General features: G+C 40.7%; 1 protein-coding gene across 4 annotated transcripts in view; it reads left to right on the top strand.

Annotated features, from left to right (window-relative positions):
* The window catches only part of USP13 (ubiquitin specific peptidase 13), a 130103-nt gene extending 112761 nt beyond the window's left edge, over positions 1–17342 (top strand). For 3 of the 4 annotated variants that reach the window (XM_061193385.1, XM_061193384.1, XM_061193383.1), the window contains exons 20-21: positions 13494–13578; positions 15171–17342. In XM_061193385.1, coding sequence (XP_061049368.1) covers positions 13494–13578; positions 15171–15264 — 179 coding nt within the window. In that variant the 3' untranslated portion in view covers positions 15265–17342. Of the gene's footprint in view, positions 1–2441; positions 2607–13493; positions 13579–15170 lie in introns of those variants that run through there. The other variant, XR_009701284.1, reaches the window with a different exon arrangement.
* Positions 17343–18203: the final 861 nt, after the last annotated feature.

Genomic DNA, 18203 nt, shown 5'->3' with positions numbered 1-18203 from the left:
TGAGGGAAATCAAGCTGTTGGGGGTGGAGACTGTTTGCAGATATCGGGTGTTTGTGAGTCAAATGCTGGTCAATTGGGGATGACATTTTCCCTTCTGTTGTTAGGGGTGGGTAATGAAACACATTATTCAATTTAGGAAGATTCAGTTGGAAAACACGGTTTTGGTTTCTCACCAGAAGGCTGCAGAGCCCCGGGGTCTTGGTGGTGGTTTCGAGGAGTCTTTTGGTGTTTCTGTATTCTGAGCACTCTGTAGACTGACTAAATAACGTGTCATGGCCTCATGATAACTACTGCTTTTCAAGTGGATGTAGATGCTATAATGGTTTATAAAATATAAATTAATTTAACTGCACTCCTGAATCTAGAGTTTGCTTTCGGTCATGATGTGTGGTTGAACTATAGTTTTCAAAAGGTAAATGATGACTGTCACGTACATAAAAACTGAACACATACTACAGATTTTCTTTGACTCATTAATTAGGGAACCAGTTAGTTGTTATTACTGGTTCAAAAGCATCTGAAAAGCTATGTAAAAGCTATTTAAAAGATATCTAAAGATAATTTGATGGCTGAGTTAGATATAAAACTAGTGTCTATCAGGATCATGACTCCTTGAGGTTACAGGTGTTGACAGAAGAAAGATGCACAGCCTGAAAGTTTCAAGTGAAGTTTTCTGCGGGGACCTTACTGAGGACTGTAGCTCTGAGGAACTGCTCTGAAGAGGTAGAGAAGGAGCCAGGATATATAGGAGTTTTTTGCCGGAAGAAAAACATGTAGTCGAACATTAAAAGATTACTGCTAATCACAAAGAAAAGACATCTCAAGTTAATGATTTTAGTACTTTCCTATGTAGGGGAAGATGCACGAGTCTGGGCTCATTGAAATTATTCCTTAGATATGCATCTTAACTGTCTTTCTAAGGCTAGTATCCAGAGCACAGAAAGCTTGCTGTTTTTCTCCATCCTGATTTCCCCTCAGGGTGCACCGTGGTGGGGTGGCTGCAGTGGCTGGTGCAGGCTTGATCTGTGTAGAGCTGGAATGGCAGACAGCGTTCCCTTCCACAGCAACCCCTCTGGGTCATAAATTCGACCAAGGTTTGGAGGGCATTTGGTGACCAGTTTGTCCCACGGTATTAGGAAATCTCATGCCTAGGTCAGATGGGGATTTTGTTGACAGGCCATTCAACATGCTATTTTTGGATCAGGCCCTGTTGATAACCTAAAATTCTTTGGATCATCTGTCTTACTAGTTTATTACGATCCAGGAAATGTTTTCCCTTATCGATTCTTTCCATATCTAGAGTTGTACTAGTACAGTTATTCTATATAGAGTTATATATGCGATCAGTTGCCTCAAGATGTTTAGCCACCATTAATTTTGTCAGGGGCCTGTTTACATGTCAGGTAATGCAAGAGACAACAATCTTTTTTTTTTTTAATTTTTTAAAAAATTTATTTTTTATTTTTGGCTGCCTTGGGTCTTTGTTGCTGCACGCGGGCTTCTTTCTAGTTGCGGCAAGCAGGGGCTACTCTTCGTTGCGGTTCGTGGGCTTCTCATTGGGTGGCTTCTCTTGTTGCAGAGCACGGGCTCTAGGTGCGCGGGCTTCAGTAGTTGTGGCACTCGGGCTCAGTAGTTGTGGCTCGCGGGCTCTAGAGCACAGGCTCAGTAGTTGTGGTGCACGGGCTTAGTTGCTCCGCAGCATGTGGGATCTTCCCGGACCAGGGCTTGAACCCGTGTCCCCTGCACTGGCAGGCGGATTCTTAACCACTGCGCCACCAGGGAAGTCCCGAGACAACAATCTTATGAAATAGAATATCCATAATATAGCTAGTAACATTAATAAGGTCATAGTACAGCAGAGAGATACAAAACATAAGCAGTTTGAAACAACAAAGAGAGAACAAATTAAAACCATGATTAGTATAACTAGTTGTAATCTGGATTGCAGTAAGCCATCAGGTCCAGAGGGGAGCCAGCTGGAGAAGCCAAGTCCTGGGGGGATCAGGTAGAGAGAAAAAGATAATGTTTCATCTTTGTTTACAAAGGTAAACTTTATCAACATATTGTATATCATAGCATAAGAGGAAAGTTTTTCTGGAAAACAAAGATTAAAAGCCACTAATATTTCAGACAAAAAGGCATAAAATTATAAATTATATTTATCATTCAGTTCCATGTGATTAATTCCTGTTGATCTAGATGAAGCCATCAGGTTTTCTATTAGTTTTGTAATTTCTTATCCGGTTTAGTAGTGTGATCTAAAGGTCATCAGAAACTTATATTTGTCAAAAAGTCCTTTTTATGGATCTTCTTGAAGATCTTCATTTTGTAAAAGCATCAGAGTAAAACAGTTATAACAGGGAAGAGCCAAATCTGACTACATGTTGGATCTATTTCTTTTACTTTAACCTTTGCTTTCCGATGCTTTTGTTCACTAAAAGGATACTGTCTGTACATAATGGCCTGCCTTGGGGAACCCTGCCCCTCTGCCTGAATGTTAAACCAAAGTGCCTTTGTTCTGGGAAACATCCGGACCCTCTCCAACTGTGGATGGCTACAAGAAAGAAGAAATGAACACATCCCCTCCCCGAGGCTGGCCATTCCAGGTGATATTTGCAAAACTTATGGCCTTTTTACTTTACTTCCTCATCTCCTCCCCCTCTCTGTGCATCCAAACTGGCATCCAAACCCCGATAAGATGGTTATTTTGAGACTTTAGTCAAAATATTTAGTCAAAATATTTAAAATATTGAGACTTCAGCCATCTTCTCGGTCTGCCGGCTTTCCGAATAAAGTCGTATTCCTTGCCTCAGCACCTTGTCTCCGATTTATGGGCCTGTTGTGCGGCGAGCAGAGCAGGCTTGGACTCAGTAACAAGTTTGGCTTGGCCAGCCAGGAGCCTTGCTGCTCGTGGCCAGCCGGCCCCGGTCAGGGAACACTGGGGCAAGGCCCTGGCTGCCGCCAGGACCATTTGTCCTGAGGGTCTTCCCTTCAAAATTCCCTGAAGCGGCACCAGCTACCCCAGCGCTTGGCAGTTGAAGCAAGGAACCGACCAACTTCTGCGAGTCCACGGACTCGATTTTGTAGAGATTGGTAAGTCTACCCAATTCGGTAACCGGTTCGTTGGTTGTGGTCTTGATCTTGTTTTGGTTTTGTGTATCCTTTTGTGTCGCGAGTTGGGGAACTCGATTTTGTAGGGTAAGTCGCTCCGGCGTGCACACCCGGAACATATTCCCCTCTCAGTTTGGGCTTTTCCTTTATGGGATAAGCCAGTTTGTTTGATTGGGGTTCCCTGTTGGAGGGGGGACTTGTCATCAGACTCTACCTGATTTGGGACCGGTTTGGTAGGGAACTAGTTCGTTGGTTTTGTAGGGTAAGTGTACCCGATTTGGGAACTAATTTGTTGGTTTTGTAGGGTAAGTCTACCTGATTCGGGAACCGTTGGTTTTGGTCTTGGTTTTGTGTGCATCGATGCTAGAATTTGTTTGGGCCTTTTGTGTTGGAATTTGTTTGCGTCTTTTGTGTTTTGGTGTTATCAAACTTATAAAAAATGGGAAATACTCCATCCATCCCGAAGGAGAGCCCTTTGGAGTGTATATTAGATAAATGGGCTAAACATAGCTGTGAGCCTCTGACTAAGAAAGACATGATGTACTATTGTAATAGGATGTGGACCCAATATGTAAGATCAGAAGAGCGATGGCCCCTGAATGGCTCACTCAATTATTACACGATCTCGCAGTTAGAAGTGTTTTGCAAAAGAGCAGGCTGCACCGGCAGTTGTTCCAACTGCCCACCCCCCATGCCGCCATGATATTCACTGCCTCCTGTTTCCCCTACCCGTGGGTATCAAATAGAAGTTTCTTTGTTAACCCTTGGAGCACAGGAGCCTGATTTAGTATCACCAGCTAAGACTCCACAGGGCACCCAATTTGGACTGGGAGCCGCTTCCGCAGCAGGGCAGTTTCCTTTGCGCTGACATCCTGTAAGAGGCCAGGGGGACTCCCTTGGACTTGAGGCGTCAGATTCTAATTTCCCCACAGGAGCCCCAGGTAACTTTGACAGTGGGGAACAAGTTGATTGACTACCTTCCCTATTTATCATAAGAGGCTTGTAAATATTAAATAAAGGGGAAACAAAGTCATCCTAGGAAAAACTTTCCTGTATCGTTGAGATGCAAATGTCCTATCCGGTCTTCTCAGGAACCCTCATCTCTGCCATCTTTTTAAAATGCAAACTTTGAAAAGATGGTAAAGTAATTTAGAAATTGACTTGTCAAGGCTAAATAAAAAACCTAAGTGTCTTTCCTATAAAAATTCAACCATCTAGACAAGTGAGCTTGATTTGTTCCATCTGCCAGAAACCTAATTTTAATCCAACCTCTTTTTGTAAACTGATGGGTTTTACATTGCTGTACCTGACTCAGGGCTGAAATTTTGAAATGAGAACTATGATGTCTCTGTGTGCTTGTGTCCTTGTATGTGTCTTTGTCTTCGGATAACATTGCTGAGGCTGACTTGTGGATGAGCTCTATTTAATTGGCTTAAAGAAAAGTAAGTGCTTACAAACCAAACAATTCTAAATACAAGACAAGTTAAGCTAAATGAGTTTCAGGTTCATGTGAACTGAGACATATTCAGTATTAATGTTTGTTTGTTGATCTAATTAATACAGACATGTCATTAGAGTCATCAGGTATAATACTTTTATTGTGCCTAGGTTTAATATAAGCTAAATAAAATCTTGTTATGTCTGTTGCAAATTTGTCAGCAAGGAAAGTAACTTGATGTGAAGAAACTTTTAAGGAAAGAAAATGCAAATGAGATAAGAGCTTTAGGTGAACTTTAAAAAATAATTATCTTTTAGGAATGTCTATATAAAATTAATCTCTCCAGATATTTGACAACTTGAAAGTTAGAATTGTGCTAAAATGAGTTAAGTGATGGAAGGTTTATGGAAAGTGGACCCCAAGAAAAGAGTTTTGTTCATGGTCAGGATTGACTAAGTTTAAAATAAGTTTGAGTAAATAAATTTTAAAAGTAAGCTGTTGCAAAACTTGAATGTGGCTTTTCTCTTTGTTAAGAAGACAAGGTTTCTTAAGATTTTGAACTGCCTTTGCTAACAGATTTTAAGTTTCTCTGCCTTTTAAGTGATCTGTTCTATATTTGCCTTTGAAATCTTTTATTGTTACTTAGGTTAAGTGAATAACTTTTGTTTCACAGTGACCTGTGATCCTATCTGACTGTCTTAAACCCTTTTGACATTTTTTTGACAAAACTTCCCAAATCAAATTATGAAGCTCCTTTGACCTCTAGCTAACTTTGGGATGCTTCAAAGGGCCCCTGAAACATCCCAAAGAGAGATATTAACTAATTAGGTTCACTTGGTATGTTGAATTACATGGGAAGTGTTGTCAAATAAGTAATAAATCTTCTTGGGTTATATTGTATGGCAAATGATACAGGTATTCTAGAGATTATATGGAGTTCCTAAAATTTGGTGTGTCCTGGTAAAATGTTATCAGTCATAATTCTAGTTATTATCTGAAAGTGTTCCATGTCACAGCAGTAACCAAGTTACTTTGTCAATTGCATTGTAATCAGATTTAAAGTGCCTCCTTAAGTCTTTGGTCATTATAGACAGTTATGGTTTCACTCTGACGCCTTTGCAAAAATGCTTCCTCTTCAAGAAGATTTATAGAAAGGAGCTTTGGATAAATACAAGTTTCTGACTTTCAGACCATTGTGGTGAACTGGGTAAGAAATTGAAGAATTCTAGTGGGAAACCTGATGGCTTCATAAAGCTGTTAACAAGAAGGATTTAGTTACGTAAGACTGAGTAAACTGGTGAATATGGTTATAATTTTTATGGTTTCTATCTGAAAAATGGTTTAAATCTGTGTTTTCCAGGTGTAAGGAAAACCTTCCCCTTAAACTAATTATGACTTACAGTACTTTGGTAAATTATACCTTTGTAAGCCAACTGTGTGTGCTTTGTGTCTCCCTGCTACACTCTGTCTTTGTCAATGTTACTAGCTGCATTACTTATATCCTGTCTATTTTATAAGATTGTTGTCTCTTAAAGTACCCAGTGCGTAACCAGGCCTCCAACAAAACTTCTATGGCTAAACGTCTTGAGGAAATAGATCACATTTATAACATAAAATAATTGTAATAGTGTGATTCTAGGTATGGGAAGAAGCAACAAGGGAAAATGTCTCCTGGATCATAATTAGATAGAGGATCCAGAGAATCTTTAATTATCAACAGGGCCTAATATGAAAACTAGCCCCTGGAGTGGCATATTAAGAATTTTCGCCTGATCTGGGATGAGCCTCCCAGTACTGTGGGACAAATCTGATCATGAAATGTCTCCCAATATTGGTCAAAATCCTGACCAAGAGGAGAGGATCTGAGGAATGGAATATTTCCTGCCACATCAGTCATTAGTGATTGCAGCCCTCCAATGTGAGCCGTGAGCCCTGAGGAAACTCAGGGCATGAAAATACAGGATACAGGCCCCAGATAGCTGAGGTGCGTATCAAGGGAGTGATTTCAGTGAGCTCAGACTCTTGCATTTTCCCTTACGTAGAAAAGTGCTCAATTCCTTAACTTGAGATGCTGCTTCTTGGGATTGAAGCCCTCAAAATTCCCGCTGAATAGATCATAACTCTCAGCTTTTAGGTTGTGAATATTTTTTTAAGACTACAGGAGTAAAGGAGACACTTTCCAGAGAGGAACAAAAGAAACAACGTTTGGAACACTGGCATTGATGGCGAACGCTCCCAGGAAGACCCATCTGACTTCGTTGTCCATTTTTCCACAACATTGTAGAATGGACATTGACATTGGGGAATTGTAACAGGGAAGAGCCAAATCTGACTACATGTTGGATCTGTTTCTTTTACCTTAACCTTTGCTTTCTGCTGCTTTTATTCACTAAAAGGATACTGTCTATATACATAATGGCCTGCCTCGGGGAACCCTGCCCTTCTGGCTGAATGTTAAACCAAAGTGCCTTTGTTCAGGCAAACGTCCGGACCCTGTCCACCTGTGGATGGCTACAAGAAAGAAGAAATGAACACATCCCCCTCCCCAGGCTGGCCATTCCAGGTGATATTTGCAAAACTTATGGCCTTTTTACTTTTCTTCCTCATCTCCTCCCCCTCTCTGTGCTATAAAAGAAACTGGCATCCAAACCCTGTTAAGATGATTATTTTGAGACTTTAGTCTGCCATCATCTCGGTCTGCGGGCTTTCTGAATAAAGTCGTATTCCTTGCCTCAGCACCGTGTCTTCGACTTACTGGCCTGTCGTGCAGTGAGCAGAGCAAGCTTGGACTCGGTGACACAATGACAAAAGACTTAAAATGGCATATGGTTAAGCATATTATAATGCAGTTGATAAGAAACTTGGTTATTTCTAGGACATACAACATTTTAAGATAATAACCAGAATTATGACTGGTAACATTATACCAGGATATACCAGATTTTTAGGAATTCCATATAATTTTTGGAATATCTATATTAATGACATTTACCCATATCATATAACCTAAGAAGGTTTATCACCACTTATTTGACAATGTTTCCCATGTAATTTAACATACCAAATAAGTCTAATAAGTTTAATACCTCTCTTTGGGTTGTTTCAAGGGCCCTTGGAAGCATCCCAAAGTTAGCTAGAGGTCAAAAGGATTTCATTTAGAATTTGACTTGGGAAATTTTGTCAAAGATAGCAAATGTAAAGTTTTAAAACACTTGGTCAAATAGGATCATAGGTCACTGTGAAACAATATCTATTCATTGAATCAAAGTGACAATAAAAGATTTTAAAGGCAAATACAGAAAGTTACAACAGATTACTTAATAGATAAAGAAACTTTACAATCTGTTACCAAAAGCAGATCAGTGTTCCAAGAAGACTTTGGAGGGGGCATCTGCAGTGGCTGTTGGCTTGATCCTTGTAGAACTGAAATGGGAGGCAACATCCACACAGGTGGACCTCGTTTTATTGTGCTTCGCTTTGTTGTGCTTCAGAGACATTGTGTTTTTTACAAAGTGAAAGCTTATGGCAATGATGTATCAAGCAAGACTGTTGGCGCCATGTTTCCAACAGCATTTGCTCGCTTAGTATCTCTGTGTCACATTTTGGTAATTCTCGGAATATTTCAGACCCTCCACCAGCAAAAAGATTACAACTTGCTGAAGGCTCAGATGATGGTTAGCATTTTTTAGCCTTAAAATGTTTTTAAATTTAGATATGTACACTGCTTTTTTAGACATAATGCTATTGCATACCTAATAGGCTACAGTATGGTGTAAACATAGCTTTTATTTATATGCACTAGGAAACCAAAAAAATCCATGGGACTTGCTTTATTTCAATATTTGCTTCATTGCGGTGGTCTGGAACCGAACTCACAATCTCTCTGAGGTATGTCTATATATATTCCACTGGAGAGAATTTTTTGATATCTTTCCCAGACAAAAATCTACAGCTTAACAAGTAACTTCACTAAGTTTGGAAGCTTTCTTTAATCAGTAGTAAGTAGTGAGATGAACTAAGTTCATTCCCCTAGACCAGGGGCCAGCACATTTTTTCTCTGAAGGTCCAGATAGTAAATGTTTCAGGCTTCATGGGCCATACACTTGTCATCTCATATTTTTGTTCCCCTTCTTTCCCCCTTTCTTCTTGGCAGCACAAAAACAGGCTGTGAGCTGGATTTGGCCTATGGGGCATCGTATGCCAGTCCCTACCCTAGACCATCCTTGGGTGGCCTTTCCTCCACATGATACAAAAGAGCATTCTGCCTACCCGTTCTACTTTCCAAGTTTGCATATAATTTTTCTGACAGTGCTTTCTCAAAGAATAAAATCAAGTTCAATCCCTTATTATGTTGGGTGGAGGTGGTAAAATTTTGATGTTAAAAAATTCTTCGTATTAGAAAGGTTGTGAACATGTTCCTAAGTTCAGAAAAGGATGGGTTTTGTTAGGAGAGGGAAGTGGGGATGCTAGTTTCAGACAGTTTAATTCTGGCTTGTTAGAGGGGCTCCGTTGGCCAAAGTGGTTTAGGCAGTTTTGTCCAGTTCTTCCGGGTACTTTGAAAGCTTCCCTGTTGAAAGTCTGTTAGCGCAAGTTCTTTTGCCCGATGCACAGTGAGACCAAACAAACCGAAACGTCGGAGTTTGGAGCAGAGAAAGGTTTATCGCAGGGCCATGCAAGGGAACGAATGGCTCATGCTGAAAAAAAACCCCGAGCTCCCCCCACAGGTTTTGGCAAAGCATTTTTAAAAGCCAGGTGAGGGAGGTGTGTCGCAGGTTTTGTGATCAGCTCCTGCACAGTTCTCTGACTGGCTGATGGTGATGCAACAGGGTGGTGTCACAGGGGTTAACATTATCAATCCTCGGGCTCCAGGAGGCCTGGGGGCCATGTGCTCATGATCGACAAGTAGTTAGCATCTTCCATTTGGTGGGGACTTTCACATCTGTAAAATAACTCGGGAAATGTGCGTCAGATACAGTTATCTACTTACTCCAGAGAGGAGCTAAAGCAGAGAATATGGGGGAGGGGTCTGTCCCGGGAAGGCCCCATAGGGTCCTGCTCGGTTACAAGTCAACATTTTTGAACTGATTTACCTTGCTTAAAAATGCCTTTTCTATCTATATAAAAAGGGGTCTCTGTACTTTTTGAGAGTGTGGTGATGCTATTTTTGGAGGGAGACCTCTGGGAACTAGGAGAAGAATCAGCAGTGGCTTCCCTGTCTGGTTTATTCACCTTGACTTTCTCTTTGGAAACAAAGATAAATTGAGATTTCTTATCTGTTGAACTTTTGCAGATTTATTGAGATTCTCTTTTGCTGTTGGTTCCTAGCAGGAGGCCTTGAATAATGCATGGAGCGGTCGCTTCTATTGATAAACAGAGTTAATTTTAATTATAGGACTAAGATTTATGCTAATCTTTTTTCTTTATTTTTATGATTTTGAGTATACACGTGAATTAATTGCTTTTAACTAAAGAGGGGAAATGCCTTTGGGGGCTTAATGACATGTTTGGGTGTGTTGGAGTGTATGGATTTGTTCTTTTCTCTATGTCTGTCTATTTTGTTAAATGTTGGCTTGTTGGAATCTGAGCAATGTTTCACTGAAATGACCCTGGCTTATGGTGAGAAGTGCTCATTAAATACTCTGTTCAGTTATTTAAGGCATTGTTTTGGGGGACAGTTTCTCGTGAGGGAAAAGCCTTGGTTGGAGGATCACATACTCTCTTCATTCCATGAAAATTCTAAGAGGGCAGCCACCTTGTGGGAGACCAGCCCCGTATCTCTCAAATTGAAGATTTGGAATTTGATATAAAATTATTCCTAAAGAGCTTTAAAAACCAACCAGGGTCTAGGAACATGAAAAAGTCTCAGCCTACACTCTCTCTTGTTTACTAGGGTGGGGATGGGTTCTTAGTGATGGGGAACACTGGGGAGGGCTGATGAGGGTAGGGTCCCTGGATCACTAAGTGCCAGGCAAAATGATTGTCATTCACAACTGTTTTTGCCTGGTTTCTGTTTCAAACCTGTGATTTTTTTTTTTTTTTTTTTTTTTTTTTTGTGTGTGTGTAGGGGGTTTGTCAGCAGATGTGATAGCTAGCGACAAAAACTTAATGATGGGAAATGCAATCCCCTCTGATTCATTTCTTTTTAAAATAATTATTTCACTAATTTATACCCCAGTTTATACTTTGGTAGGGGGTTTATAAAAATGTATACAATATGAAAAGATAGAAAAACAAGTGAGGACATGGGGTGAAGGGAGCCATGCCTACTGCATGCTAAGCACTGTTTTCTGTGTCTGGAATATTCCAGTAAACAAAACAGACAAATGAAATAAAAAAAAAAAAAAATTTGGTGAGTTTATAAAACTAAAAAAAAAAAAAAAGAAAAAAAAACCCAAAAATATCCCAAACAAACTTCTCATCCTTATGGAGCTATATTCTAGCCTGGGATAAAAGGAAATAGACAGTAAGTAAATACACAAATAAGTATGTGATATGGTGTTAGTTTGAGCTCCGTGGACAACAGTAAAACAAGGTTGGGGTGAGGGTGGGGTGGAAGGAGGGAGGAGTTGCTGTTTATAAGGAAGGCCTCTCTGAGATGACATTTGATCTGAGACCTCGATGAAGTGAGGAGTGGATCATGTGGCATCTGAAAGAAGAGTTTCAGATAGAGGGATCATAGGCGTGGGGCTTGAAGCCCTCTCTGTCAGTGAGACGAGTAGCCGGTGTGTTTGAGGAGAACCCAGGAGGCCGGAGGAGCTGGAGTGCAGTGAGGGGGAGAGTGGAAGGAGGTGGGGGGACCTCATAGGTCATTGTAAGAGTGAGAGTTGCAGCCATACTGAGAGTGGTCGGTAGGGGTAAGGGAGGAAGCAGGGAGCCCCGTTAGGAGGGGAGGCTATTGTAATAATTCAGACAAGAGATGATGGTAACTTGGATTGGGGCTTACTAGTGGAGGTGGTAGGAAGTCGTTGGATTCTGCATATATTTTGAAGGAAATGCTGGATATATTTTTGAAGGATTTGCTGATGGATTGGATGTGTGTAAACAGTGGGAGAGAGGAGTCAAGATTTTGTCCTGAGTTACTGGGAGAATTGAGATGGATAAAGCTGAGGAGAGAATGCTCAACAAACTGGGAATGAAGGGGAACTTCCTCAACCTGATAAATGGTATCTACCAAAAAACCACAGCTCACATCATGCTTCATGGTGAAGACTGAATGCTTTTCCCCTAAGAGCAGGAACAAGACAAGGATGTCCACTCTCGCCACTTCTATTTAACATTGTGAAAGAGGTTCTAGCCATGGCAGTTAAGCAAGAAAAAGAAATAAAAGGCATCCAGATAAGCAAGGAAGAAGTAAAACTATTTCTGTTTGCAGATGACATGGTCTTGTATATAGAAAATCGTAAGGAATCTACCTTAAAAACTATTAGAACTAATAAATGGGTTCAGAAAGGTTGCAGGAAACAAGACCAATATACAAAATTCAATTGTAGTTCTATACATTAGCAGTGAACATTCTGGAAATGAAATTAAGAACATAATTCCATTTAATGCCATGAGACTGGATGAGATCAACTAGAGAGGGAAGGGGTGGGGGGGTGGCAGAGAGAGAGAGGATGAGAATGTACAGGGTGTGTGTGTGTGTGTGTGTGTGTGTGAGAGAGAGAGAGAGAGAGAGAGAGAGAGAGAGAGAGAGAAGATAGAGGGAAGAAAGGCTTGAGGTCAGAGCCCCAGGTTACCAATGTTTAAAAGTCAGGAGAAGAGGAGAAGCCAGTGAGGCACCTGGAAAACAAAGACAGTCATGTCCTGGGGGCAGATGTTTGGGGAAGGAGGAGAGGTGGTGCATAGTATGTGATGCGCTGAAGGCTAAGATGAGGACTGGGGATTCACAGCTGAATATGTGGATGAGCATCGGTGAACAGCAAGAGAGAGAAAGAATGAGAGAGGGAGGAGCAAGGAAAGGGGTCTGTCTAGAACCAGTACACTTGTAAAATACAACAAAACTTGAGTACCAAGAACAATGAATATGCAAGCCCATTTTTTCCCTTAATTAGATTCAACAGACATGAATATTCCTCTCAAATTACTATAGGAGTCTGTAAACGCTAACTCAGTTTCTGTACCTGTCTCGTCATAGTCTGTAGCAGTTTGCGGAGTTGCACTGGTGCCAGTCTGTGGAAGCCACTTTGCAGGTGTTGTGCAGGCCTAGGATTGACTGGGGGGTGGGGTGGGTGGGGGAATGAGCTGAAATTCATTCACCGTGGATTTGGTACAGCATATGCTGTGCAAGATGACAGGAGATACTTGTTAGAGAATAAACATCCATCTTAAGCTCCAAGAGGCTATATATCTCCTTGCTCAGAAGGCATGAAGCCTGAATTTTGGTCCCATAGAGGTTATAATCATGAGCCAGTCAGAAATCACAAGACGCATATTCTGAGCACTATCCCTTTCTATAAATGATAACACCTATCTGCTGTCTTCCTCCTAATCCTGACATTTGTGTGGTATTTTAGTCTGAATTGCTCATTTAAGCCTCATACAACCTTGTGAAGTGGGTGGATTTTTCATTTCTGTGAAGAAATGGGCTCCGAGAGATGAAACAACTTCTCCACCCTCATGCCGCTTGGAAGTGATGGAGCCGGGACTACCCTTTTAGACCCATGAGCTTGCCACCAGACTGGGCTGTGGGACTTTTAATCCCCTTTCAGATAGGAGCTTAAGGTCAGCTGTAAAGTTCATGTCCTGCTTTGTAATGAATTTGCAGGTTGAAGTTGCTGTCACTTTGGGTAGGTGGGTGTGTTCTCAACGTAGTAAGTGAATAGACTGTCTTTCATTCTAAACAGTTGCTGGATTACACTCTCGTTGGCTTTAAATTCTGGTCAGAAGTGCTATTGATTTCTAGAAATGCTGCCTTGTAACAGCATTGTTGTTTCCTCTTTCATAGTGTATGAATTATTTGCGTTTATCAGTCACATGGGAACATCTACAATGAGTGGACATTATGTTTGTCACATCAAAAAGGAAGGAAGGTGAGTCTTTTTGAGAAGGTAAAATAATATCTACGTTTTATTGAGGATCTACTATGTGCCAGGCACTCCACTAAGTGTTTCGTATGTTATCTCATTTGGTTCTCATAATCGTCTTGTAGGGATAGACTCTTAAAGCCATTTTACACATCAGGGCACTACGGCTCAGGCAGGCTAAATAGCTTGACCTTTGCAGCTGTGTCAGAGCTGGTATTCAGAGTCACTCTTCACTGTCATAGCAAGTGGACCTCCCAAAGTAAAGACGCATCCCGCAGCAGAATGTGTGTCCATATTTGGAACCTCCCCAGGGTTGCCAGGTTTAGCCAGCAAAACGAAACAAAACAAGAAAACCAGGATGCCCTATTATGTTTGAATTTCAGATAATGACTAACTTTTTAGTATAAATATGTCTCAACTGTTGCATGGGACATACTTGCATTAAAAAAGTATTTGTTGCTTATGTGATATTCAAACTTGACTGGGTATCCTGTGTTTTATCTGGAAACTCCAACACCCAGTGTTTGCCCCATTGCAGCCTTGGCTTCTTAAGAATTGTTAGGTGTGTGGTGAGCTAGGAATGAGACAGTTGTGGGGTGTAAGGCCGCTGCTCTCTTCAGAACCTTCTTCCCCACTGGTTTCGCTTCCTTGAGTTCCCACTGAGTGGCCTGGCCTGTGGGTCAGCACCCCTGCTTGAGGCAGTGCTTGGGCCACATGGACACTGGAGAAGCACGTAACCTTGCCCTCTCCTGGTAGTACGTTGACCTCGTATTGCAGGAGTGACCGGTTCCCAGTCAGGAATCCACTGTGTTCCTTTTTGGTGTGTCTTTTTTTCTTGTCTTCTCAACTTGATTAATAAAATAGTCAAGCACAGGAACTTGATTTATAGTGAATCCTTTTTATTACCAAGCATGATAGCTCTTTTAAAAATACTTTTCTTAAGAAAAATAGCTTAATTATAATTTAAAAAGCCATGAAATTCATTATAAAGAATTTGTAAAATATAAAAACATACAGAGAATGTGTTGTTTGGAAGCCTAGAGAGAACCATTGTCTGTATTTTGATACATTTCTCTTTGTTTCATTGTTTTCACTGGGAGAGGGTATGTGTATGTCTGTATTTACAACTTTTCTAAAAGCTTAAAGTTTGTACACAGTACGTATAATTTTGTAACCTGCTTTTTCCCACTTCATATTATATTGTGATTATTTTCTTACTTTACCAGATATTCTTCAAAGACATTTTAATAGTTGTATAATAGTTCACTGCATGTCTATTTACTTCTGATTTTTAGCTAGTTTTATACCTAAGGCTGAAAAAAACACATACTTCTTTGACTCAAGTTCTGAGGCCATCTATGGATTTCTACAAGTGGAAATGTTTGGAGGCTCCTTAGGAACTACCTTTTGATTGAACTTGAGAATAAAAAAGCAGTTGTAATTTCCCACCAGCATTCTGTTTCTTTTTATACAACAGACTTGAGTTTGGTTTATCTTAAACCATCTTGATTATTTTAAGTATGATGCAATAACTTTCTCCTGCAAAGTTTCCTGGAACTGACTTAAATCCATCAAATGCTTCTGTGTTTTGTTTTCAGATGGGTGATCTACAATGACCACAAAGTTTGTGCCTCAGAAAGGCCCCCTAAAGACCTGGGCTACATGTACTTTTACCGCAGGATACCAAGCTAAACCTCAGATGTACAAATTGGCGAGAAGAAGCCATACACCTTTTTAATTTGCCAAAAAAAAAAAAAAAGTAAGAATTTGGGACAGCCAGACATGAGGGAATACATGGGGTATTTATAGTTTATTTAAAGAACATCATTTGATGCCTTCTGAAGTAGAACTGGGAGGAAATTTCTATTATGTGATGATACACTACTGTAGATAGTTTTTCTTTTTATAAATGTTTAAGAAGAGGATGGTTAAAAAAAAAAGTATTCCTGTTGCTGGTGGGGGATCTGCCACTGGCACATCAAAAGCAGGAAGTGCCGCCAGCCCTCTATTTTGCTTTGGGGGTCAGTGATAGTGGCCTCCAGAGGAACCAAGTAATGGGGCCAGTCGTGTCGCCTACCCACCATAAACAAAAAGCCCACTTTCGTTTCATATCAAAAATCAGTAACTGGGCTGGGCTTTATTTGTGACATAAGTTTTTTCATGACACACAATGATTTCTGACCTCTCCATGTAGAGTAGATGAGAACATCTACAATGAAAGATATTTTTAATTTAGTCATATCAAAATTCATAATACGAGTGTGTGAATGTGTGTGAGAATGCGACTGAGAGTGTGAGACCTTTATAGTCAACTAGAAAATCTGTGATGGGTTGGTTTTTAAAGGTTAAAATAGTTGGTAGTAAGCATAGCTGGAAAAAGCAAGTCAATATTTTAAAGAAACTCTATCTCAGGAACAGTTTAAAAAATTAGTTCCCCGCTTAGATTTTCAGGCGTAAAAAGGGCTGTTGTCCCTTTCAGTGCTGTCCAGAATTCAGTTGGGTTTGTGACATTTGGTTGTATGAACGCAGATGTCCCCAGCAGCACAGTGTTGTTCTTTGCCAAAGGTAGATGAATTCTGTTTCTCAGCAACCCTTCCCCCAAGGCATAGTCATGTGTACTGTTAATTAAAATAGCTGATCTCTTCTTACCATGACACATGACAACTCCCTGAAATCATGTTAAGTGCCCCAAATTTGTCTGTAATTTTCTCATCCCCCAGCTCTTTGCTTGCCTTCATTTCTGTGTGTTCTGGGGCCAGAGTCTCATCTCTGCCCTTTGTTGGCTAATCACCTCCTGACTTGCCTTCACTGCTTATCTGCTGTGACCAACAGTGTGATCTTCAGCAGTTTAAGGGTTTCAGATGCAAAGAAACTTTATATGACACTATGAAAGACCATCGTTTCCGTTGCAGTGTTTCAGCATTTTAGTTGCAACCTGGGATTAGATCAGAGTTTCAGATGTGATGAAAAAGTGGAATGATAGTGCTCTGTACCAAATGCTAGGGTCTCTGGAATTTCTATTTCAGATTATTCAGTCAAATAAAAAAGGACTTATTGCTGTCTGCTTAATATGCATTTGATTGGTAGAAAGGATCTTCCTGGAGACTGTAGGAAAATAAAGTAGAACCAACTGGGTGAAATACAGCACAGAATTCCACAATTCTGTGAAGTCCAGAAGTTGGATTATGACATGTCAGTTATGAACAATCAGGGTTCTGGTTATGATTGGGGCCCTTCTCACAGGAGATGTGAGCAAGGGATGCAGAGCCTGAGGCCTGTGGCCCGGGGACCTGGGTGCAGCCCGTAGCTGGGCAAGTCCCTCATCTTTCCTTAGGTGCACAATGGTGTGATGACCCCTGCCCTCTCTTTCCAACTGTGCTTTGAGGATCTGGTGAGATCTGATGCGCTGACCCTTTGAAGAGCAGCGGGTGGTGTGCCCAGTGGGTGGGCCCTAGTAGAGCGTGCTTCCTCTCTTCTCTTCTCTCACGTTTTCTTCAGTTCGGGAACAAATGAGATTGGCAGAAGGAGGGAGCTCATGGGGCAGTAACTCTCTACTAAACTCTGCCCACTGGTGTCACCTTTTCACATTGTCTTGGACACCCCAAAGCAGCCCCGCTCGGTGACACGAGTCCCTGATTCCTGCAGAAACCCCCATGCTAAGCAGCCTTACGGAATCCCGTTTCCTTAGGGCTGAGTACCATAGAATAGTGACTCCAAACACACATCAAAAGTGACTTCTTTTCACCGCTATTACAAAGTGAAGGCCTTTTCTGGGGGTGGGAGGGGGATTGGGGCTTTGGATTGAAATGTGGACAAAGATGGCATGTGTATTTTGAGCAAATTAAAAAATTTTATAAAAAAATTTGCAAAGTGAATGGTGTAAAGTCAGTATATAAGATTACAGGCTACACATTACTTAATTCATTAAGCAGAAAAAGAAATTTAGCCCTTTTGATACCTAAACCTATCGTAAGAAGGTGGAATATGGCTGCCTTTTTTTTCACCTCACAAGACAAAGGGCTATTTCTACGAGGCAAAGTTTTGTATATGTGCTATTCTTTATTTCAGATTGAGAGTTGGGAAAACTGGAGCAAATATTGGTTTTCTTTCATGCTTATAAATGTATTTGTATGTATATCTTAATATATTCAAGGCAGGCTTCCCTGGAATCAAAGTGTGGAATATACTGCTTAATTTTACACATGTATGTAGATGAGATTATTTATGACTGAAAACTGGAATAATGTGTGTATTTTGTCAACTGATCATCAGCCTGTTAGGAGTCTTCTGTGTGAGGTGTGGTGGTGTAATTGTGAAAATTCTCACTGCGTGGGTGTATGTGTGAAAGAGAGCACTTTCTTCCTGTAAATATCTTTTGATATCCATTTGTGCAAAATCCTGATGAATGTGTCTTTGGAAAATAGAGCGTATCAAAGTTTTTGTCAATTGATCTAAATGCCCACATAACTAATCAGAAATCCAGTTTGGTTCAGATTGGGATTTTTTTTTTCAAGGGGAGAAAAAGTATGGAGGAAGGACTATTAAAGAAGAGTCATGTTTTAATGCCATTTTACGTCAACATTGCTTTAATGTTCTGAATTGACTTGCTGTTTTCTCCCACCTACAAGAGA

The sequence above is a fragment of the Eubalaena glacialis genome, chromosome 6 (assembly GCF_028564815.1).
Source record: "Eubalaena glacialis isolate mEubGla1 chromosome 6, mEubGla1.1.hap2.+ XY, whole genome shotgun sequence".
NCBI classification, from domain to species: domain Eukaryota; kingdom Metazoa; phylum Chordata; class Mammalia; order Artiodactyla; family Balaenidae; genus Eubalaena; species Eubalaena glacialis.
This window is presented reverse-complemented; position numbering and strand designations above follow the sequence as displayed.